Raw genomic sequence first — 25,523 nt, forward strand, 5'->3', positions numbered from 1 at the left:
TGTGAATGTGAATATATATATATATATATATATATATATATATATATATATATATATATATATATATATATATATATATATATATATATATATATATATATATATATATATATATATATATATATATACACACATACATACACACACAGGTTATGGTGCACACTGTCACAGTGAGGTCATTGAATACATGTTGGCGTGCACCTAGTGTTACAGTGATCTCAGTGTATACATGTGTCCGTGTGCACACAGTGTTACAGTGTATATAAACACACACACACATTGAGTGCACACAAATACACACACACAGGTCAGGACTTGCTGCAGGGAGCGGTCAGGATTGTTGCTGTCAGCTGGGTGTGGAGTGTCACAGTGTGCCAGCCTGGTGTGCTGGGTGTGCACTCACTGCATAGTAATGCGGTCACACAGGATTTCACCAGCAGAGACAGGAGGAGCTCAAAGCGTGACGAGAAAGTGATGGAGCGATAGTGAGAACGGAAAGAGGTTCTGCAGGAAAACCCAGTCCTGGCTGTCTGTGACAGGTGTGTCTGTCTCTCCGGCTGCCTCACACCAGCCTCTGTCTCTATGTTCTTCATATACCTGGGACCACTCGCTCTTACAGGTCTACTGAACTCCTGGGACTGTCATTTCCAACTCAAGACCGCCTTATCTTAACCAGGACTAGCATGCAACCCTCATGACAACTGTCTATATCCCAAGACTAATATCCATCACTCAGGACCTATCTACCTCTCAGGCATAAAGTGGATCTTATAAAACTCTCACCTACATCCTGAGACCACCATCTGTCATTCAGGACCACTTCCTCTCTTCCAGGATTAACATCCATCTCCAAGACTGTCACCTCCAACCCAGGATTAATTTTCCTTTCCCAGGAGTGCATCATCCCTCACCATCATCTGTCTCTTAGGACCACTGTCTATCTCCAAGGATTGATATCAGTCTCCTAGGATTGTCTTCTGTCATTCTGGATGTTAAGATCCTAGGGGCAGCATTGCTAGTTTCAGCAATGATCTCCTGGTGCAACTATCTTTCACCTGGGTCCACAATCTATCTTCCAAGTCCACCATATGTTGCTTAGAGGATCTCCAGGGATCCGCATCTATAATTTGGGGCCTGCCTTCAATCCTCCATCCTTAGAGTGATGCCTATTTGATGACCAACAGTTGCCTAGCAGGACAAAAATTCATCTGACAGGATCAGTATACTTTTGCCTGAGGATCCACCCTTTTCTCCAAGGTCAGCATCCATCTCACAGGAGCTACACCCTTTCTTTCAGGTTCACATCCACTTCCCAGGAGTGATCACTTCCTCAAAGGTAATTATCAATCTCTTGGACGCAGCACCCTTCCTTTGGGGTCAGTATTCATCTCCCAGGACCATCAGTTACCAATAAGAATGAGTATCTGTACTAGCAAACTACTTCCTTCTCTCCGCATTCCTACAAACTCCAGGTTTATGCTAGGGCTGGAAGATTCATAATTTTCAGAGTTTTCCTGGGACTGGCATTGTTGTCTGAGAGCTTACACCTTTCCCTTAGAACTCCCATCCTTCTTCCAGAATCGTAATTTTCCTCACAAGGCCTGCAGCCTTTTCCTAGGACCTCAATATTTTTACACGGACCTTAATTTTTTACGCAGAACTTTTATCCTGTTAGGACGCATTTATTTTTCCAGAATATTCAGTCTCCTCCTAGGAGTTTCCTCCGAACTTTGGTCCTACTCTCAAATTCCATCTCTCCGTTTTGTCCCTAGGATCTTATTTTGAGATTTGAACCCTCTCCATCTTCCTCTAAGGATCTCCAGCTTTTTTTTCCCCAAGACCTCCAGTGTCCTCTACGGATCTCCAGCTTCTTTCCAAGACTTCCATTATCCTATAAAGATCTCTAGCCTTTTTTCAGGCCCTTCATCTATTCCTAAATATGGGTGGAAACAATGTAAAAAATGCTCCTGAAATGCAAACAGGTAAGTCTGGTAGATATTTTTTTTTAAGTCTTTTATCTTCTTGCTCTCATGGTTCTTCCTCTATAAGCTTTTATTTCTCTATGTGTCACATTTGTCTGTGTACTGAGATATTTATCTTTTACAATTCACTTTATAGTTTTCATTGAATCTCCTTTGGTTTCTTAAAGGAAACAATATAAGCATTTTGTTTTTACAGATGACTTGGCATCCCCTGTTTCTCCTTCTCTATACAAACCTCACCAAACCCCAACCCAGTCTCCCACTCGGGACACCTTTTACACACCAATGGCTAGTCCGGAACCAAGTCCCATCCCCATGGACACAGGACCTGCCTTTGAGGAACCAAAGACTGAGCGTGATGAAAAGAAGGGCGTGGATAGCTGGGGAGCCCCCTTCAGTCAGGCTGTGGAGCGGATCCAGGAAGCATCTCATGCTTTGGACCAAATGCATGCCCAGCTCAGGGGGCTTCTGACCTCCAGAAACAGTACGGAAGAGACTCGGATACTGGACACTGCTCTGGGTTGGGAGGCCCGACTCATGCAAGTCAGAAAAGACTTGAAATGTGGTCTGAGAGAGCTGAGGGACTTAAGGAGTCAGTACGAAGCTCAGAATGCAGGTAAGACGTATGCAGACCCTTTCCCTCTCTCTTTTATTTTCACTTTTAAATGTCCACGGCCTGGTTCACTTCTCCATCTGACATAGACAGATTTTTTGTCTTTTCCAGGTATACAGACAACGGGAGGTGAGAAGTCAAATTTCAAAGACATTCAGGTGAGATAACTCAGGCTATTGCACAGAAAGATAACATATGAGCTGTACTGAAAGGATCCCATCATCCGAAATTTGAGTTAAAATGGACGTCTAAAGCCTCATACACACTGAGGGACTTCTGGCAGGGACAGAGACCTTATCCCTTAGCCGACAGTGGAGAGCCAACACTGTACAGATGCGTCACTAGCTACCTGGCTGGCGAACGCATCTGTTGCTATGTAGATGGGTGAGAGAAATTAAGCAGTGCATGACAGAACTGTTTACCTCTGGTGTTGGATTGTTGAGAACAATGTGCTCCTTGCTTGTCAGAGGTTTTCAAAGATCTGGCACTGTACACGCACTAGATTGACTCAAGATTCTTGTCCAAGGCATTCTCTATCAGCAGCCACATCCGCGTTCAATCCAGCGTGTGTACATAGATTTAAAGGATAACTGTAGTGAGAAGAATATGGAGGCTGCCATATTTATTTGCTTTTAATTAATAACAGTTGCCTGGCAGCCCTGCTGGTCTATTTGGCTGCAGTAGTGTATGAATAACACCAGAAACAAGCATGCAGCTAATCTTGTCAGATCTGAAAATAATGTCAGAAACACCTGATCTGCTGCATGCTTGTTCAGGTTCTATGGATAAAAGTATCCAGCAGAGGATCAGCAGGATAGCTAGGTAACTGGTATTGCTTAAAAGGAAATACATATGGCAGCCTCCACATCCCCCTCTTGTTACAGTTGTCCTTTAAGGGCTGAGTAGTAGCAAGATGCAAGTCCAGTCTCCCATTTGCAGACATTTAAGATAAAATAAGAAGAAAGTGCTAAAATGTATTGAGGGCAGGGTGGTGGTGCAGGGTGGTGGTGCTGGTTGTGTGGTGCTCTGGAGTCTAAAGATTACGGTTAGTACCAGGAATGGTACCTATAGGTACCACACCATTGAGGTGAGGGATAGGTGACATTATCGTGTGGCTGTGTGTCTGGTATTGGTCAGGTTAGTATCACAAATTATAAGGCCATGGTTAAAGTACTAGTTATAAGAATTAATTTAATTTTTCTCTTTTCCTAGTATCATAGAATATGAAAAAGTTCCCCTTCCCACACCCACACAGAGACTTCTCCCCCATGTTGTGCTCCAATCCACCACACCTAGGCAGCTCCCTTTGTGCTGAGTGCCGCCTACTCCATCAAGGCTCCTCCCTCCGTGTAGTACTCTTCCTACTCCCCATTCCAGACCTGCTCATCATGTGTTGTGTACCTCTGCTGGTTCCTTATCCAGGCACCTCCCCCTGTACTGTCTGCAACCCTTATAAGCCCCAGTTTCCTACCCACCTAATGCTTCCTCCTCACCTTCTCCAGGATGCTCTCCCTTTGTTCTGCCCCTCCTCCCCCACTTTCCTAGGCTCCTCCCCATGTTATACTCCACCCTCGCTTTACACAGGCTGCTTCTCCTGTGTTGTGTCTTTCCTTCTTCTCTGTGTGACTCCTCCTCCTTATTTTCTTGCTGTGCTGTGTCCCCAAACTACCCAGCTATCACTCTCTTTCTGTAGCGCTCCTCCCACACCTTATCCAGATTTCTCTCTCTGTGCTCTGTGTCTCTCTCCCACACTCCCCAGGCTCCTCCTCCTTTACGGTTCTCCCCCTGTACCCCATCTAGGCCTAGTTCTTCCTCCCAGTACTTAGGCTTTTCCCATACGTAGGGCCTCTCCTTTATTGAGGCTCCTCCTCCTAGGCAGTGCCCCTCTCCTGTTCTACTCAAGTTTCTCTCCTAAGTAATGTCCCCCACTACTTTATCCAGGCTTGATCTGTGTTCCTCCCCACACAGTACCACGGCTGCTCCCTCAAATAGTGTCCCTTTATGTAGTTCTGTTCCGACCATTTAGTGCCCCCTATTACATTCATCCTGCTTGCGTTGTGTTGTGTTCCTCCTCTGCTCTACCCAACCCACCTCCACCACTCATGTGCAATGCTCCTCCTTTACTTCATCTGGCCAGCTTCCTCACTACCCAGCACTACCCAGGCTTACTCCCCCCTTTCCTCATGAAATGCTCCTCTTCAAACCTTACTGAGGCTCAGGCTTGCCCCCATGTAGTGCTCTTCTCCCATCTTATTCAGGTTTTCCCTCATGTAGCACTCCTACCCCTCTTTATTCAGGCTCCTCCCCCTGTGTATTGCTTCTGCCCCACTTCATTCATCCAGCTCCCTCTGTGTTGTGTCCACTGCCACCATACACAGGTTCCCACCCCTCTGTTCTGCTCCTCCCCAACCTTATTCAGGCTCCCCACCATGTAGTTAGTGTTGAGCCAAAATTTGCGTAATTTCGTGTTTCCGTAATTACGGGCACAAATTTTGCCACTACATTGCGAAATCGCAATTTCGTAATTGCCTTTCAAACGGTAATTCTAAATTCCGTAACCAAAATTTCCGTTGCGTAATTTTGTATTTTCGTGTTTACGATAGAAACAGTAATTTTAATTATGAAAATGACCGTAATTTCGTTTTAATAGTAGTTATGTAAAGGTAATTAATTACTAAACTCAGGAAAGTCACTCATTGATTGCAATTACTGATTGCAAGCACTAATAATGAAAAAGCCCTTGCATGCGCTGTTACTTTAAATGTATCAGGAGGCTCTATCTGCAGCCACTACTAAGACAGGTGCTTATTGCTAAGGTCCTGTTAGCGGTCATGCATGCTGAGACACTTGGTTTTGGGCCTTGCAATACCTGATAATGCAAAGGTCCCTACACGTGCTGTTGCAGTCACTTCTAAGACAGGTGCTCTTTGGCAAGTTGCACTTAGCGGTCATGCATGCTGAGACACTTGGTTTTGGGCCTTGCAATATCTGATAATGCAAAGGTCTCTGCATGTGTTGACACTTTAAATGTGTCAGGAGGCTCTGGACTGGAACACAATTTCGAGAACAGCCAAATTTCCGCGTTAAACACGAAATTACGATACGTTTCCGTTATGAAAATGATTGTAATTAAGAAAAACGATCGTAATTACAAAATTCGAATAAATGCGAAATTTCACGTAATACCGTTAAATTACACATTTTCGATTATCTTCATAATTTTGTGAATTACGCGAAATTTTGCATAATCTTAAGTAGGTCATTACGCTGACCACCATGTAGTGCTCCTACCCTATCTTATTCAGTACTCCTCCCACCACCCTCTGTGTACTACTCCTCCCTCTATGCAGTGTAACTGATGAACTTGGAATTTCCCTGTCACAGGTTCTCAGGAGTGAACGAGAACGCCTGGAATTTGGTCATGCAAGAATTCTGGAATCCCTCAGGGTCCAACAAGAGGACAGCAAGGAGAAGGACCGGCTGAGAGGTGAGAGGAGGATATGGGCGCAACCTAAGCTGATGCGCCTCATTTCCCAGCAGTAATAGCAGAGTGCATGCTTGTGGAAGGCGTTCCAGGCAGGCCTTATGCCTGTATTACACAGTGAAGGAGCAGCTCGTAGTGCTGACTGTAATGTGCAGAAACTTAGGAGATCTTTCCTCTCTTTTCAGAACGAGTTCATCAGCTGCAGTCGGAGAACGTGAAACTAACTGAGAGAATCTTGGAGCTTCAGGTTAGTTGATCCCCACTCATTCCACCAGAGCTAGATCATCTTGCAATAACCCCCTGTACTCCTGCGCCATCGCCTTCAGTCTCACAAAATAAATGTACCATTCTACCATTTTCATTGCAGACTAATTCCCCCCCCCCAACCAGGGCCAGGCCGGGGCAGAGGTAAGAGAGCCTCCAGCCTCAGACATAGTGTAGGAGGGTAGGAGGGGATGCACAACTCTCTCAGCTATCATACCCCTATTGTGTTTGAAGCAGAGAGAAATAAGGAAAAGGGATACATGGCAATGACTGCAAGCCAGATAACTAGATATTAAAACTGGCCACTAACGGTCCAATTTCTAGCGAAAAATCGTTCGAGCAATCAAAAATTCTGATCGGATGAAAAATCGTTCATTACACCATCAACTAACCAATTTTTGCTTCCTATCTATCACGACCACCAAGAAAATCCAATTTTTCGTTCGACGAAAATTCATTCGGGCGACATTTTTTTCACTCATTCATTATCGATTGTATCCACCAATGGAGATTATTTACAACCAATCCGATCAGAATTTCTGATCGCTCGAACGATTTTTCGATAGAAATTGGACCGTTAGTGGCCAGCTTAAGGTGTTGCCGGGTTGGGAGCCTCTTAAGCTGGCCATTAACGGTCCAATTTCTAGCGAAAAATCGTTCGAGCGATCAGAAATTCTGATCGGAAGTGAAATATTGTAATACATCGTTCACTACACCATCAACGAACCAATTTTTGCTTCCTATCTATCACAACCAACAAGAAAATCCAAATTTTGGTTCGACGAAAATTCATTCGGACGACATTTTTTTCACTCGTTCATAATCGATTGTGTCCACCAATGGAGATTATTTACAACCAATCCGATCAGAATTTCTGATCGCTCAAACGATTTTTCGCTAGAAATTGGACCATTAGTGGCCACCTTTAGTCTAATAGTAATCAGTGTGTGACGGCTGGGGTGGGAGGGATGGAGGGGCGCACTTTGGTGTCTCAGCCTTGGGTACTGGAGGACTTTGTCCTGGCTCTGACCCCAACATTACTGACATTGTTTCAGCTCCCTTTTATGTGACTTGTGCTGTGGCCAACAGTATTATATTTGCAAGTCTCTGGTAACAGGGATGTCATGTATACGGTCTACAAATTAACTCCCATAATCAGAGCTGGATCATCCACAAGGCAAACCTAGGCAGTTGCCTAGGGCCCGGAGAAAGACTAGGGGTCTGGTGGTTTCTAGCCCCCACCAAATCTTACTAGAAAAAAAAAAAATTTAGCGATGAGCAAAAACTGCTATCTGGCCTAGGACCCCATTTCATCTTAATCCATTTCTGCCCATAATGCATCACTCCAGGAAAATGAATCATGAACAATGCCAATTAACCCCACATGTCCCTGAAAATCCAGGCACATATTTGAAAACAGTTAACCGTAGTATTTGCAAGGTAGAGGCATTGCCAATTTAATGGCCACTGGAGATTCAAAGCTATTGATTTTTTTGTAGAGGGCCAAAAAGAGCCAAATAGAGCTAATTTGAGGCCAAGGACCATGTAGACCAAGAATAGGTCACTACAACCACCACATTTTCATACCATCGGGAGCAGGAAAACGACAAGCCATAAACATACCAATCCTAAGAAGGAATCTGCACCGGAGGTGAAGTAAAAGTCCAATCTTTATTGCAGCATTAATGGACAGTACAGTAAAATAGCTCACGCGTATCGGAGCAGAAACATGGCTCCTTAAAGCTCATACACACATCAGACCATAGTCTTTGGAAAATGAAAGATCACAGACCAATTTTACCCCCTTCCATGTAGTATATGAGCCATACCCACACAGTCTATTCTATAGAGCTGAACTCCCCATCAGAAAAAATCTTTGCAAGATGCTGCACACATTCAACAGATCAGTATCTGCAAAAGATCAGTTCCTGCAAAATGCATTCTATGATATCTGCAGATCCTCATACACACCTTGTTTAATGGACATTCATCTGCAGATCAGACAATTATCTGCAGATCTGAAAATCCATCCTGGTGGATCTGGTCTGCAGATGAATGTCTGTTAAACAAGGTGTGTATGATGATCTGCAGATCTCAGACTATGAATGCAATTTGCAGGAACGGATCTTTGGCAGGAACGGATCTTTTGCAGATACTGATCTTTTGTGTCTGTACAGCATCTGTGTGTGCAGCATCTTGCAAAGATTTCTGTCTGATGGGGAGTTCAGCTCCATAGAATAGACTGTGTAGGTATGGCTCTCATACTACATGGAAGGGGGTAAAATTGGTCTGTGGTCTTTCATTTTCCAAAGACTATGGTCTGATGTGTGTATGTGGCCTAAGTCATAGCTCATGATGCCAAGAACAATTTCCCCCTCCATCCCTCCCACCCCAGCCGTCACACACACTGATTGCTATTAGACTAAGAGGCACCCCAGGGCCCCCAACACCTTAATCTCTAGTTATTTGGCTTGCAGTCACTGCCATGTATCCCCTTTTCTTATTTCTCTCTGCATCAAACACAATAGGGGAATGATAGCTGAGTGAGTTATGTGCTCCCCCTCCTACACTGCGCCCTGAGGCTGGAGCCTCTCTTGCCTCTGCCCAGCCCTGCTGAACATATTTAGTGACCCCCATAGTACATCGCTTCCAGTTAATGTGAAAATGATAGATTAATCTGATGAGTAATTACCATAGTCAATGTAGGGGAAGTTGGCATCATTTCTGGCAACTCTTCTCATCAAAGTGCACTTCACATCAATAGCAAAACAAATGTGAGCAGTAATATGGAAGACACGTGTATATTGTATACTCTACATATTTACTCCCATGATGTGCCCCTTCAGCTGACCTGCACATCATTCCTTCATTTCTATGGAAATACAGGCATAGTTGTGCTCATAAGTTTGCATACCCTGGAAGAATTTATGATTTCTTAACCATTATTCATAAAATATGAATGATAACACAAAAACTTTTATTTCACTCATCGTTAGTAGTTGGCTGATGCCATTTATTGACAATCAACTGTTTTTAATCTTTTTAAAGCAGACCTGAACTCAGAACGTCCTCTCCACTCTAAAAGATAAGCAACAGCACAATAACCTTTAAACACAAAAACATTTCTTTGTTACACCTGATACAAATCCTAAAATAAATCTGCAGTGTTTCTACTTCCTGATTCATGGAAGCAGACATACTGTTAACCTCCTGTGCTTTCAAATGGCCTTATCTGCCATCTCTGCCATAGGCAGTCATGTGACACAGAGGAGAGATCAAATTACAACTTGTGATTAGACACAAATGAGGGGGAATTAAACAGGCTAAACTCTCTAAATACATACAGGGTGCATTTCTCTATGTATTGCTTCAGTCCTGTGCAAGTGTTCAGGTCCACTTTAAATCAGGATCCCTACACAATCTCCCAATATTACCATAATCAAAAGTTTACAATACCCGGTGATTTCGCCTAATAACATGCACGCAACTTGACACAACTGGTTCTAATGGCTATTAGAGGTAACCACCTTCACCTGTGATCTATTTGCTAAGGAATCATAAATTCAGGGTATGTAAACTTATAAGGAAAACTGTATATTCCAAAACACTGATCTATAAAACATTCACATAATTCATTTAAGAGAATTAGACCATACTCAGAGAATTGTTTTCATGCTTCCTTGGCCAAAAGCCACCACCAATCAGAGCTCTCTTACCTCTGAGCTGGGCTTCGGGGAGAAGTAGGTTTCTGTCTCCCCTTTATCATAAGGTCAAGGGAGTCCCTCCAACACCCAAACTGAAGATTCACTCATGGCAAAGTATTATATTTATATATTTAAAGGGGTATGCAACCACATATAGTATAATGTATTGCATTATTCAGGATACCTAATTTTATGTTAATTATCCTGGTTTCAGGATTAGAAAGACTACCTATATGTATATTCTGCTGTATATTGGTATGTAGCCCCGCCCTCCCAGTGATGTTTAGCCTAGACTATTTGGTTATGCAGCCTTTTGCCCCAGAGCATTCTGGGAGACCAGGTGCTCACTTTGGTTCACTCAACAAACAAACATTCTGCGTTGATGCACCTTCCAAGCAGTAAATATCTCACCTGTGATAAATCAGGGAGGGAAAAGATTTGAAAATATTTAACAATGGGCAAAGATTGACTAAATAAGTTATAAATGAATAAAAGATAAGCTCCTTTCCCATTTTGCTATAACAGTGGTAGGACATCTTGGCAGATCTCGCTAAGAAGTCATTATTTTTATCCGGATAGGGGGTCACTGGTTTCATTTTAGTCTACATTCCCAATCACCTCAGAAGCAAAACAAAATGCGAGGAGCAATACAGATGTGGAGGAGTTTACTAAAATATGAGAGCAGAAACGTCTTCACCTGGGATTGGTAGAAACTTCTTCACCCAGGATTTGTAAAAACTTTTCCACCTGGGATTGGTAGAAATGTTTCCACCCAGGATTGGTAGAAACTTTTCCACCCTGGATTGGTAGAAACTTTTCCACCTGAGATTGGTAGAAACTTTTCCACCTGGGATTGGTAGAAATTTCTTCCCCTGGGATTGGTAGAAACTTCTTCACCTGGGATTGGTGGAAACTTCTTCACCTGGGATTGGTAGAAATTTCTTCCACAGGGATTGGTAGAAGCTTCTTCACCTAGGATAGGTAGAAACTTCTTCAACTGGGGTTGATAGACTCTTGGTGTCTTCTCCACTTGGGATTGGTAGGAACTTTTCCATGTGGGATTGGTAGTTTAGCATGGATACAGCCTCACCAAATTTTGAATGCTATAGCTTCCCTTTTTATGCAGGGTGAAGTGCAGGACCTCAACCTCCTACAGTCTGACCTCCGAACAGCTGTGACTGTGGCTGAGAGATTCCGGGAAGAGGCCCAGGAGAAGCTAGAGAGAAGCGAGAAGGAGAACAGGAAGCTCCGAGGCAAAGGGTGAGTGCCTCTATCATGTCATCTGTTTTTGGCTACAAAGTTTTTTCCTGGAGGGTGGTAAGTGGGGAGGTCACAGGGAATGAAGTCTGGAACTGCCCATTAGGGAACCAAAACTGAAGGATTTGCTAATCCTGGTTACCAGTAAGATCAGCATCAACGATTAATGCTAGACAGCAGCTGCAAAAGTCACTTACTCTTAGGACAAGATAAAACACATGATGGAAGTCTAGTATTGTCCCTCTGTAGGTCACTGGTAACAGATACATCCTGGATATAGAGGACAGGTTTGGGTACAGCACTGTAAGAAGAACAGAATCTGTCCTAAAATGGTACAAAAGACAGCAGCTAAATGCAGATATGTATTTGAATATGGAAGACATGACCTGCACCTTGGGCTACAGATAATTTGGGGTGTAGAGCACCAGCTGTGTTCTACCATTCATACCCCAGATTAGCTGCTGTGGAATTGCCTGCAGCCACAGAGCTGGGCTCCTTTGAAGCAGGAAGGCGAAAAACTGTCACTGGCTGGTGATGGCACTTTCATGTCCTGACACTCTTCAGCCAAGCCAGTGCTTATTTCTACCATGCAACATCTCCAACTTTCCAAACAACCGCTGTAAGCAGGTGGAAATCTATAAACCCGACTCCACTGGGGTGTCTAGACAAGATGGGTATGGTCGCACTCTTCATGTAAAAACAATTTACAGCTACTCCTTCATCCTTCTGGTCTACGGGGGACAGGCCTCACCTTTCATAGCTGCTCCTTCATCCTTCTGGTCTCGGGGGTCTAAGCCTCTCCTGTCATAGGTGTTCCTTCATCCTTCTGGTCTCCATGGGCCAGGCCTCTCCTATCACAGCTACTCCTTCATCCTTCTGGTCTCCGGGGGCCAGGCCTCTCCCATCACAGCAGCTCCTTCATCCTTCTGGTCTCTGGGGTCCAGGCCTCTCTCTCCTATCACAGCTACTCCATCATTCTGGTCTCCGGGGTCCAGACCTCACCTATCACAGCTGCTCCTTCATCCTTCTGGTCTCCGGGGTCCAGACCTCTCCTATAACAGCTGCAGCTTTATCCTAATGGCCCACAGTTTCCTAGCACCTCCTTTTGTATGCTAGCAGAAGCTCTTCAAGGTGTGGCTGCATGATGGCTGAGGCTTGGTTGGGGCCATCATTGTGATATAATAAAACGATTATGTGTAATGAGGAGGAAAGGTGCATACACATCTTTGTGTATGGGCGACATTACTGGGCTGAGCTGCACAGACTCGGCTCTCAGACAGCAGAGACATATGTAGGGTATTGCGCACCAAGTGTACTCTGGGAACAGGATTATTGTTGCATAACTTAGGACATAGAGCAGCCATAGGGTAGAGAGAAGGAGGGAGGTGAAGCCCCTGCATACCTTCCACATGCATTGGACCCCTGCTCCCTATCAAAGTGGCTGTGTCCAGATTCTTTAGCCTGGTCAGCATTCATCTTGGCTGTCTGGCATCTCCCAGCTCCCTCCTCACACGTTTCAGCCACGGAGGATGTGATGGGGGAGATAGCAAGCGGTGCAGATGAATGCTGGCTGGTCTGAAGTGAGTGCAGTGAGTGCAGGTCTGTGGTTCTTAATGGGTAGCTGTCTATTACTGGGGACTGTCATGGGGTGATATTTGTTACTGGAGTTTGTCAATGGGGGGGGGGGGGGGGGGGGCTGTCTCTTACAAGGGTCTGGGCTTTCACTGGGATGGGACATGCTGCCTAATTATGTTATTTGGGAGAAATGTCTGGCTAATTTTGCTAATTGAGAACATCCTGTCTAGTTTTTATTTGAGTCATATGCTGTTGCGTTGCCTAATTATTTTTAGGGGCGATTTCTTTAAATTAACCTATTTATGTCTCACTGTTTGACAGCCCTTGCCGGTCATGGCACTATTAAAATTGGACACGCCTACTTCAAGTCATGGCCTGGGGAGCAGTTTCAGTGCTTCCACTTGGTGCTAATTTCCCTAAATATGCCACTGCCTAAATGAGTGAAAGTAAAGGGGTGTACATATCCATTTCCTATGTATAAAAAGACCAAGGTCAATATTTAAATTTTGCGCCCGGCAACCAGTGTAATTTACTTTTACTAATGCACATGGCTGGAATCCTCTGATCCTGGGTATTGATATATGCTGCCTGTGGTTCATTCTTTCCTGCTGAAAGCAATAATTGAAGGTGATGGGGAGTTCCAGCTAATTCAGCTGTATAACTACATTGCAGGTCAGACACTGTGGATTGGGCAGAGACCTCACATGTCAATGGATCTCTTCAAGGATACCGCAGCCTTCCACGGGGAGTCATCCTTTCTTCATTGAGGGTAACTGCAAATAGTAGTACATCTCCATCATCCTAAACCTTCTGTTTTTCATCATCCCACTTGTCTATCCACTGCCCCAAATCTCCTGTCTCCACCATCTTATGTCTCACATCTCCATTATCCTACCTCTCCTGCCTCTACCATACAAACTCCACCTTCTCCCTATCCCACCACCTATCTTTCCCTTGTCCAACCTCTCATATATTATATATGAGTGAACCGAGGCGCCAAAAGAATAAAATATAACATTTTTAAAACATGGAAGTGGTGGTGTTGGACTCTTAGCCGCTCTAAAGGACAAGACAGTAGAAACGTGTTAACGTATAAAAGAGAATGTATTCATATACTCCACAATATTTGCAATGCTTTTCACAGGTGTGTTCCCGCTTCAACAGGCAGTCAGATAGGTGTCCTTTGGAGTGGGTAAGAGTCCACCGCCACCACTTCCATGTTTTAAAAATGTTATGAGATTTTATTCGTTTGGCGCCTTGGTTCACTCGTATATTCTACTAGTCCACCCTTGGTGGAAGGGCGAAAACCCTAATTTTCTTCTTATCTACACAGAGCGACTTCTTAATCTTGAGTGGGGACAAGCTTGTTCTTCCCACCTGCATTTTCAGTGGTTGCCTAAGCGGTAACCCTGGTTTGTGAGTATGACTATACTTACCTTTAACTTCCTTCATTACCAATACATACTACACTATATCGGGCTCTCGGTGTCCCCATTCTTTTTTTGTCTCTACACCTCTCGTATATGTCCATTATCCTACCCCTCCTGCCTCTACCATACAAACATCTCCCCATCCCACCGCCCATCTTTCATCAGCCCACCTCTCATATGTCCATCATCCTACCTCTACTGTCTCCACCACCTCTCCTGTCTTCACCACACAAACTCTACGTTCTCCCCATCCCACCACCCATCTTTCCATCATCCCACCTCTCATTTGCCCACCTCTCATGTTCACATTGTCTCACATCTCATAAGTCAATCATCCTACTTCTACTGTCTCTACCATCTCACCTCTCCTGCATCTACCATACAAATGCTACTTTCCATCATACCACCTCTCATCTTTCCACCATCCCACCTTTAATATGTACATCACCCTATCTCTACTTTCTCCTCCATCTCACCTCTCCTGTCTTAACCATCCTCACTCTCTACTCTCTTCATCATTCCACTTCTTTCTCCGTCAACCCTACTCTTCTTCCATCGTCCCACCCCTTTGCTGCAGAATATGGAACCTCCTCCCAAGCAATACATTGACTTGATTGCACAAGTGATGTACACTGCCTTCTTCCATCATCTTCCCTCTCCTGTCTCTGTTATCTCCTCACAATGCTCCTCTATCCATAGTATCATATCTCCATCTTCCATTATCCTTTCATAATCTTAGATCTACTTCAGCATCACTACATCTCTTCTCTATTTATCGTCCACCTATTCTCTCTCCATCATCCCACCCACCTCTTATCTCTCCACCACCCCACATCTCTTCTCTCTATCTCCAACTCTGCTTTTTCATCATCCCCTCACCTCTCTTCCCATCATCACACGCACTTCTTATCTCTCTATTATCCAACCTCTCCACTTTCTATCAACCACTCTATTCTCCTTCTTCTCTATCATCCCACCGCTCCTACTTCTCCTCTTTCTATCAACCACTCTCTTTTTCTTCTTCTCTATCATACCACTGCTCCTATGTCCATCGTCATGCCTCTCCTCTCTCTCTTCTCTTATCTCTTCATCATCACATTTCATGACGACTCTCCTCCCTTCCGTGTCTCACATTTCCTTGTTTTCCTCTATCTTATTACCACTCTATTTTACAACATGCCATTTCTTTTTTCATCTCCTCACTTTTTCTCATTACATTATTTTACTTCGCCTTATTTCACCCCATCTCTCCTCTTTTCACTACCCCATCTCTCTATGTTCCATCATCCTTTCTTCCATAACTTTTCTTATCTCTCCATCATTAAATTTCTCCTGTCTGTCTCATCATTCCACCTCACCATTGTCCATCATCCCATTTCGTCATTCTCCATCATCCCACCTCCCCTCTCTCTATTATTGTACCTCATCCCCCTCTATCATCCCACACCTCCTCTCTCTCTGACATCTTACTGCTTTTTTCTCCATCATCCCACCTCTCCTCTCTGTATGATGGTACCTCTTCCCTCTCTATCATCCCACACCTCCTGTCTCTGCCGTCTTACCTCTTCTTCCTCCATCCTTCCACTTCTTCCATCATCCACCTCTCTTCATCGCGCCATCACTCCTCTTATTTCTTCACCAACACAATGCTCCCTTCTCCATCATTCCAGCTCTTCCCTTTCCATCATCCATTTTCCTTATTTATCATCCCATCCTCCCCCTCTCTGCTATCTGACTTCTCTCTCCATTATCCCACCTCTCCTCTTGCCAACATTGTACTTATTCTCACATTATCCACATCATCATGCCACCTATTCTCTATTTAACATCCCACCTCTCATCCTTCCATCATGTTAACCATCATCTCTCTACTATCACCTCTCTTACCTCCATAATCATTTCTCCTCTTTCATTCATTCTTCCTTTTCTCCTTTGATCGTGTGAACTTTCCTTCCTCTATAATCCCTCTTTTCCAACATCCTTCCTCTCCAGCATCTCATACCCCCCATTCCACTGTCCCATCATCCCACTTTACATATTATTTATCTCACCCTCTACTACAGGACCCTATTGTAAAGTCAAGCAGCCTAATGAGCGTGCCTCCAGGTGCCTCCTCGACCCAAGAATCAGGTGAGAGATGGGAATAGTGCAAATGTAGGTTGTGTGGTTGAGCCAAATGTCAGGTGAGGGATGAGTACAGGACAGAAATATTGTGTGTGATTTGCCCAGTCTGGTGGCACAGGAATTAAGGGAACATGGTAGATGTGGTGAAAGTGGTTGACACAGGGATTAGGATAGGTGTGGTCTATTGGGCTGGCCCAGGAATTAGGACATGTGGCATGTGTGGTTGGCCCAGAAATTAGGTGAAAGCTGGACACAGGGTAGATGTAGGATGTGTGGTTAAACCAGAAGTCGGGAGAGAGATGAGCACAGAAAAAATGAAGAACGTGATTACAGAACAAGTGTAGGGTGTGTGGTTGGCTCGGGAGTCAGGTGAGCAATGAGCACAGGACAAATGTTGTTATGTGATATGCCAAGTAGTCAGACGAGAGATAGGCACATGGCAGATGTGGTGGAACAGAAGTGAGGTCAGTGATGGGCGCAGGACTAACGTGGCTGGATAGTGTAATGGTTAAGGGCTCTGCCTCTGACACAGGAGACCTGTGTTCAAATCTCGGCTCTGCCTGTTCAGTAAGCCAGCACCTATTTCAGTAAGGAGTTTCTTGGGCAAGTCTCCTTAACACTGCTACTGCCTACTGAGTGCGCTCTAGAGGCTGCCTCGCAAGCACTTTGAGTCCGACAGGAGAAAGGCGCTATACAAATACTGCAATTAACGTGGTCTGTGCAGAATAGAGGTGGATACAGGACAGATTTACAAATAGTCGTTGGCCACCGTCAAGTGTGAGATGGGCACAGGAAAAATGTAGGATATAGGGTAGACTCAGGTGGCAGATGAGAGATGCTCAAAGGGAAAGATGTAGGATGAGTGGTAGATCCAGGGGTCAGATGAGAAATAGACACAGGACAAATGTAAGACGTGGTTGGGCAAGGAGTCAGGTGAGAAATGGGCACAGGACAGATGTAGGATGAGTGGTTGACCCAGGAGTCAGATGAGAAATGGACACAGGACAGATGTAAGCTATGTGGTTGGGCGAGGAGTCAGGTGAGAAATTGGCACAGGACAGATGTAGATAGAAATTTCATATGAGCAGGGCTCTCTCTTGTGTTGTATCTTGGTATTGCTGTATTTGCAGACTATGTGCTAAACAACTATGCTTTGATCCATTTTGTCTTTATTAGATCATGTGTCTTCTTTATAGAATAATGTTTAATGACAATGTATCATGATGAGTCAAGTGAAAAACAAGCATAGAGCAGATTAAGGATGCGTGTTTGGTTCGGAGTTCTGGTGAGAGATGGGCAAATGGCACAAATATAGAGTGTGTGGTTGGCCCATGAGTCAGGTGAGAGAAGAGTAAAGGGGACATGTAGGGTGTGTGGTTGTCCCAGGATTGAGGTGAGATATGGGCAGAGGGCACATATACAGTGTGTAGTTGGCCCATTGGTCATATTTAGGAGATGAGTTGAAGACAAGTCTACAATGTTTGCTTGGGGCTGAAGTCTGGTAAGAGATGGCTAGAGAAAACATCTAGGTTGTGTGGTTGGCCTCAGAGTTTGGTGAGAGATGGGTAGAGGGCATTTATATACAGTGTGTGGTTGGCCCAAGGGCTTGGTGGGAGATAAACACATGGCACAAATATGCATTGTGTGGTTGGCGCAGGCATCTGAGGAGAGGTGGACACATGGCACACTTAGCACATATATACAGCGTCTGTTTGGTCCAGATGTCTGAGGAGAGATTGCAGAAAGAAAAGATGGCCCCTGAGCTCAAACCACCAACCATTAATACACCAGGGAGTCAACCAGCAAACACCCAGATCCCACAAAGGTGTAAAGTCAATCATGAAGAAAAAGCAGGTTGGGTCTCCACCTGGATTTTGCGGTTATAGCTTAATTTATTAGTGGTAACATAGCCACAAAAAGCACAACGTTTCAGCATGCCGAGTGCCGAAACTTTGTGCTGTTTGTGGCTATGTTACCACTAATAAATTAAGCTATAACTGCAAAATCCAGGTGGAAACCCAGCCTGCTTATTCTTCATGTCTGTGGAGAGATGCACATACAGTATATATGGTGTGTGGTTAGCATTGACTCAGGTGACAGAAACTGACATAGGGAAGATGTCTTTCTATATAACACTTGTCTGCAACATTCTGTCTTCTGATTGGTTCTGGCTGCTACCTTTTACAATTCGGTTTGTGAATATATCTGTTTTTCCTCTATAAGATGCTGCAGCATCTCGACGAGAGCGAAGAGGTAGCCTGGAGACATTACTAAACCAGTCTAAAGCCACGTGGGTCACTCTTCTCATTCATTCATGATAGATAACTGTCTCTGGAAGCTCTTGAGATCTCATCTATCTATCGTCTCTTCTCACAGGGAGAACTTGACTGATGACTCTGGGTCCTTCTTCCGTCGCTATGGTGGCTCCAAGAGGGGTGTTTTTTTGCGCTGGGCCCAGGACCGAACTTGTGGCTATAAGGTGGGTGAGCCTCTGCCATACAGTCTGCGCTTGTAGGAGGGAAAAGAAGCTTTGAGGTGGAGGGGGATATACTGATAGTAGGGGTGACATATCACTGACAGGGCCAGATTTATGCAAAGGCCACAAGGGCCTGGACCTTGAGCGACAACTGGCCAAGGGGCTGCTGGACATGGAAGAACATTGCTGAATGTTGAAGAAGAGGCTGTCAATGGAATAGAGAGGTTGCAAATGTGAAGCAACACATGGACATAGGGAGCTGCTGCCCAAGCGGTCTGTATATAACTGAAGGGGGCTGCTGTACATGAACGTTAGACATGGAAGAGGGGGCTCCACAAGGAATAGGAGGGAGGTGCCGCACATTAAAGGGAGGTGCACAAAAGTTGGCCTAGGGTGGATAAAAGTATAAATCTGGGCTTGATCACTGGGGTGCAGGGCCGGGCCGAGGCATAGGCTGGAGAGGCTCAGTGTAGGAGGGGGCGCATAATTCATTCAGCTGTCATTCCTAATTGTGTATGAAGCAGAAAGAAATAAGAAAAGGGGATATATAGCAGTGACTGCAAGCCAGATAACTAGATATTAAGGTGTTGGGGAGGTTGTGGGCCCTGTGGCCCTCTTAGTCTAATAGCAATCAGTGTGTAATAGCTGGGGTGGGAGGGATGGAGGGGCGCACTTTGGTGTCTCAGCCTTGGGTGCTGGAGGACCTTGTCCCTGCTCTGCTAGGGTGGTTGTAGACCAATTCCTTTGAAGGAGTAACAACACAGAAGAAGAGAGCTCAGAACTGGTCTGTAGCAAACAGGTTGGAAGGTAGGAGGATATTGCCTATTAGGGGATAGGGGGTAGTGCCCTGGATTTGGAGGAAAGGGAAGCGGTCTGATGTCAACCTTCATAAATATTATGATGAGAAGTAAAATTTTTTACACCATCGAGCAAGGTGACCTGTGAATATATATATTTTTCAGCATGTGGTGATTACAAACTTCAGCTCCTCGTGGGTGGATGGCATGGCGCTCTGTGCCCTCCTACATTCCTACCTGCCAGAAAGGATCCCCTACAACCAGCTCCGCCCCCTAGAAAAGGTAAGACCATTTACAGCACTAACAACAATAATATAGCATTCTGCTAAGCATGGTCTTTAGCTAGTCATGGGAATAGTACATAGATAAGGGAAATCACAGATTCATAATCTAAGGAAAACTCAAAGATGAGGGATTTTGTTCTTTTGGGTTTTTTTTTGCAAGCCTGGTGCAGGTGCCCAGAGACTAGGGGTGGCTGGACACTGACTTCACTATAACCAGGAGGAGGACCCCTTGCTCTTTCACTGCAGGGAGTGGCCAGACACTGGCTCTGCTATGACCAGGAGGAGCACCTCTGCTTTAACACTGTAGGGGTGGCTGAACACCAATTTTGCTATAACCAGAAGTCCCTCTACCTTCACATTGCAGGGGGTAACCAGACACTGGCTCTGCTATAGCCAGGTGAAGTCCCTCTACCTTCACACTGCAGGAGGTAGCCAGACACTGACTCTTCTATAGCCAAGTGAAGGCCCTCTACCTTTACATTGCAGGGGGTGGCCTCAGGCCAGATAACAGCTTTGTTTGAAGCAGGAGACAAGAAAACCAATATGAATAATTGTGGCAGCTTTTGTTTTCTTTTGGACTTTAGGAAATGTTCCAATATGGCAGTGGTAATAGCAGAGCCAATGTCCAGCAGTGTGGGAGGTTTAGTCATAGCAGTAAACTCCAAGAAAGGTACTTCTGGTTGTTACTTGGCAGGATTGGGCAGCAGTGCCGTGTATTGGCTGAGAAGTTACTAACTGTACCTCATACTGTACTTGAGGTACTTTATGTTGTTTCTTGAGTGTTTTTGGTTCTTCTTCCCCGATGTACTATCCATAATCATTCCCTTAGAAAAAAATACCCTCTTCAAACATCTAATGTGAGAACTGTCCTCCTCCCCTTCTGGATCCCTGACCTTAACCTTCAGTCTCTAGCAACCACCTCTTTCCTCTTTCCCCCATATACATCTAACCCTGCCCAATAACCTTGACGGACATTCACAAACAGAGGCGTCATCCGGTGCGTGAATTCATGGTGTCACCCCTCTTTTACCCCATAAGCCTCCAATCTCATGACTCTAAACAAAACCAATAATGCTTTTTTGTAGTTAAAAAAAGGTCTATAATTATATAGCCTTAAACTTCACTCTCCCTTAGACTGGAGCTTGGTGTCGCCCCCTCTGCAGGTGTCACCTGGTGCGGTCTGCACCTACCACACCCCCATAGTGACGCCACTGTTCACAAACTTTCATCATCCTTTCAAGCCTCAGCATCCAGCAGCCAACCCGATGGCGGTGGCACCAGATCCTCCCAATCACATCTTTCTCACATTACTTCATACATGGGAAGGTATAATGATAGTCATAAACTGATTCCATGGCCACACACACTTGAATCTAATTGTTCCGTATTGCAGCCTGTCTTGTTCTGAATCGATGCGAGGGTAATAATCTGTCTCCTCTGCAGAGGAAGAATCTCCAGCTGGCTTTCCAGGTAGCAGAAAGCATTGGCATCCCCTCTGTATTGGTGAGTCTCCGTTTTCCACTCACAGACTCCCCCTCCCCACCAATTCTGCTTCTCTCCTCTCACAATTGTCTCTTCCCATCAGACCGCTGATCACATGCTGCAGACGCAGGGCCCTGATTGGCAGAAAGTGCTTCTCTACGTTGAATCCATTTACCAGAAGTTTGAGGCATGAAGAGGAGCGACAATTCCAGAGCCCAGCCTGTGACGATTGTTTCCTGTGATTGGTCAGGATCTGCTGCTATGATTGCGTCACAGAGCTTCTCACTTTATTTATTGGTGGAGCTGTATTGTGATAGCTCCTCCCACTGAAAATAACTGTGTCTTATACAAGACTGGCTGGACAATATAATGCCAGAGCACTGCCATATCCTAGCTGCACTAATGGTGTCCAGGACTGCTGGAGTGTCCACAACTGGTGACATGTCCAGCATCGGTGGAACTTTGCGGGACACACAGTACAATGCAGTATCTTGGGGGGCCTTCAGTACACAGCAGTGCTTCCAGAGACATAAAAAACACAGTGGTTCCTCAGGGGACAAACAGTACATAGTGGTACCTCCGGATACATAGAGTGTACAGCGTTACTACAAAGGACAAACAGTACATAGTAGTACCTCGCGTGACACATGGTACACAGATGTGTGTCAGAGAACAGTAGACAGTGGAGCCTCGGGGGTTACAAGGTATACAGCTTTACCTCATGGACACACTGGACACAACAGAACCTTGGAGACACACAAGTACACAACATAACCTTGGACACACACGGTACACAGTGGCACCTCAGGGAGGGGAAATGACACACAGTGCTTAGGGAGCACATGAGACACAGCAATAACTCAGGAGACACATGGTACACCATTACCTTGAAGGACTCACAATATAAGTAGTTCCTTGAGCAACAAACATAACACAGACGTGCCTGGGGGAAAGGACATCATATACATCCAATCCTTGGTACGCTGTAGATGGCGCTGTGCTACTTGTAAAACTGATATGATTATCTGTTGATCTGTACTGTTGTGGGTTGTTGGTTCCTGTATTTTTTTTTTATTAGCTAGGAGCACAGAGTGAAAATGCTGTTTTATGTAGAGAGCTGTTGAAGCCTGTAAATAAACTTAGTTTCAGTTATACTGCTTCCGTGACTACCGAACACAAGTGTTAAACTTTAAGTGGTGTAGTGTACCCAGCGGTGCTTCAGAAGACACATGGGCCTCAATTCACTAAGCTTTATCAAACACTTTATCGAACGTTTGATAATTTACCTCATGGGTAAAATCTTATTTTGACTTCACAAAGGTGTTATACAGTATATTCATCGAATGTTTTATCGATAAAATGTTCAATAAATTTATAACACCTTAGTGAATTCAAAATGAGATTTTACCCATGAGGTAAATTATCAAACATTCGATAAAGTGTTTGATAAAGCTTAGTGAATTGAGGCCAGAGGCGTAGCAATAGGGGTTGCAGAGGTTGCGACCGCATCGGGGCCCTTGGGCCAGAGGGGCCCCGAAGGGCCCTCCCTCAACTACAGTATTACCTCTCTATTGGTCCTGTGTGTCAGGAACCGGCCCGCGGCACGCCTGCGTATACGGTTCCCGACTGCGGGTTTGACCAGATTAAGCGGGGAACAGCCTTATTTAAGCTACAAACAAGGCTGGAACCCCTCAAACACTTCCCACTGCCACCACTAGCGTTGCTAGACACGTTCACTCAGCTATCGAGTGCTCAATACGCAATCTGCGTTTTCGTATTTGGGTCAGCTTTGCGCTTAGGCCAAATACGGGAACGCCACGCACCCACACACACACACAGTTGCAATCTTACACTGTCGTGAAGCAAAGACCCACTAACAGTTGTTCCGAACGATACTGTTAGCCACTCTGCTGTTGCTACTCGCACTGGCGTTGTTCGTACGTTGGGTCAGCTGCGCGCTTAGGCCAACGTATGACAAACGCCCCCACACACAATGCAATTACAATTTCATACGGTAGTGTTGCTCAAGCGTACAATTAGGCATGAACTTATACACGGTTACACTTCAGTCTCTTCTAGGCTATGAGTGTTAGTTTAGTACGGCAGAAGTCAAACTTATTAAATAATAATTTAATATTCTAGAAAAACATAGAACAATGCAGAACTTAATATATACAAAAAGATTACAAAAAACAAAGTGAAAATAGTTACAAGATAAAAGTTACAAAGATAACACACAAAGCGATTTTGCTTACCAAAATAAACGGGAAATAAACGTACCAGCGTATCGATCTGGTGTTGTTGCGGGGGGTTCGCACTTCTGGTCAGGAACCAGGTTAGTTCTAGCCGTGTGAGCTACCTCCAAGAACTACAAGTTGTGGCTATCCTAGCTGCGGTTTTATACTATGAAATACGCCTGGAGGCTGTAAGCCTGTGTGGACGGGGGGGGGGGGGGGGGGAGCTAGATTTAATTACATCCTCAGTCATAATTGGATCTCCAGAGATCTAACATCCACCTGCGAAAAATGTACAATAGCCCACATACATGAAAAGATTTCCCTAGTCCACGTTACAGGTGACAACCCCATTGTTGACAGTACTTCCTAGCTGATCAAAGATAAGGAGGTTGCACCTCCACCAATAATTCAATTTCCACAGGTAGCAAATGGTATCAAAAGGACTTCACACTTCATTTCTGCCATTGTCTTATTACCCCAAGCATTCTTCACTGAAGTCCTCTTTAGATGCAAATGTAGGTCTTTGAAGTTCCCTGACTATGTCCTGATTGGTATAATGGGACAATAGGGCTTCTAATTAGCTCCCTGCTCTCCGAGGAACTGAGGGTAATTGTATTCCACACTGTCACACAGACAAGTACAGCTTCCCCCAAAGCCAGATGATGACCCATACATACGCATCTGAAGTACAGTACATAGCAGTCAGACAGGCAAATGAAAATATTATCCTTACATCATAAGCACCCCAGTATATTCCTGACACTGTGCTCATAATAATCACTTCTATAGATACTTTGAATAGTAGTAATCATTAACAAACTCCTCCCCATCCCCCTCTTGCACCTCTGATACTGTAATTGCCATTGGAAGGTTTTGGTACGCCGTATCAATTGTTATGTATAAAGTGCTTGGGGGGCCCCATTGTAAAATTTGCATCGGGGCCTACAGCTCCTTAGCTACGCCACTGATTGAGGCCATGGCACACAGCAATGTCTCAGGGAATGCACAGAGAGTGCCGTGGATGATGGACGTGGTATGTCTATTTATACAGATGCGGATGGACATTCCGCAAGGCATGATGTTATCATCACAAAGTCAGCTGCAAGAGGACAGGTCATACTTCTGCAGATCTCCATCATAATATAAGGCATCACCAGTGGCATGACCACAATCCATGGGGCCCCCCAGTGACACTTTGATGGGGCCCCTGAACGTCTTCTTGCCTCCTCTTGGTGCCCCTTACGGCTTGGGGCTCATCTCACAAGGGTCATAAAGCAAGTGCAATCACAGAAGCTGCTTCCCTCTAGTTACTCCTCTGGGTATCATCTTGTCTTCCATCAGTGCGTGATCAGGAATAAAGAATGAGGAGGAGCACTATTACACACAGCCACTATGTGAACCTGAGTCTTCCTCTCTATCTTGGTTATTGTTGCGTATTGTAGTCAGGAAATTCAAGTAATGAACACTACTACAGGGTCAACAACAGTGCCACCTACGGGCTGAAGACAGGAACAACACATTTCCCCACTGGTAACCACATTTTTTCTAAGTTCTCAGGGCCTTTTTCCATTACCCCGTGATTTGCGATTTCATTCTGAAGGTACATTAAACTAATGGAAACTGCAGCAGCAATGTTCATTAGTGCGATCCGATTGCGATGCAATTTTGGTCAAAACAAAATCGTCGTCCTGCCACGTTTTTGATGCGATTGAGCTTTACTATACTGAGTATAGTAGCTCAATTGCATGGTGGAAATTGAAACGCGATTGCGATTGCAATCACAACTGCGATTGCATTTCATAGTGGAAAAGAGC

General features: G+C 44.8%; 1 protein-coding gene across 2 annotated transcripts; it reads left to right on the plus strand.

Annotated features, from left to right (window-relative positions):
- Positions 1-453: 453 nt before the first annotated feature.
- Positions 454-22,624, plus strand: LOC137524344 (cytospin-A-like). Of its 2 annotated transcripts, XM_068244100.1 has the most exons (14): positions 454-1,336; positions 1,773-1,982; positions 2,179-2,598; positions 2,707-2,753; positions 5,980-6,082; positions 6,265-6,326; positions 11,174-11,307; positions 13,552-13,648; positions 16,373-16,439; positions 18,657-18,723; positions 18,810-18,912; positions 19,872-19,988; positions 21,434-21,493; positions 21,576-22,624. In XM_068244100.1, the coding sequence occupies exons 2-14, from the start codon at positions 1,940-1,942 to the stop codon at positions 21,663-21,665; spliced, it is 1,410 nt and encodes a 469-aa protein (XP_068100201.1). In that variant the 5' UTR covers positions 454-1,336; positions 1,773-1,939; the 3' UTR covers positions 21,666-22,624. The 2 variants fall into 2 exon arrangements, with proteins under 2 accessions (XP_068100201.1, XP_068100200.1); XM_068244099.1 differs by having other exon boundaries at positions 454-1,982.
- The last annotated feature ends 2,899 nt before the right edge of the window (positions 22,625-25,523 follow it).

The sequence above is a fragment of the Hyperolius riggenbachi genome, chromosome 7 (genome assembly GCF_040937935.1).
Source record: "Hyperolius riggenbachi isolate aHypRig1 chromosome 7, aHypRig1.pri, whole genome shotgun sequence".
Taxonomy (NCBI): domain Eukaryota; kingdom Metazoa; phylum Chordata; class Amphibia; order Anura; family Hyperoliidae; genus Hyperolius; species Hyperolius riggenbachi.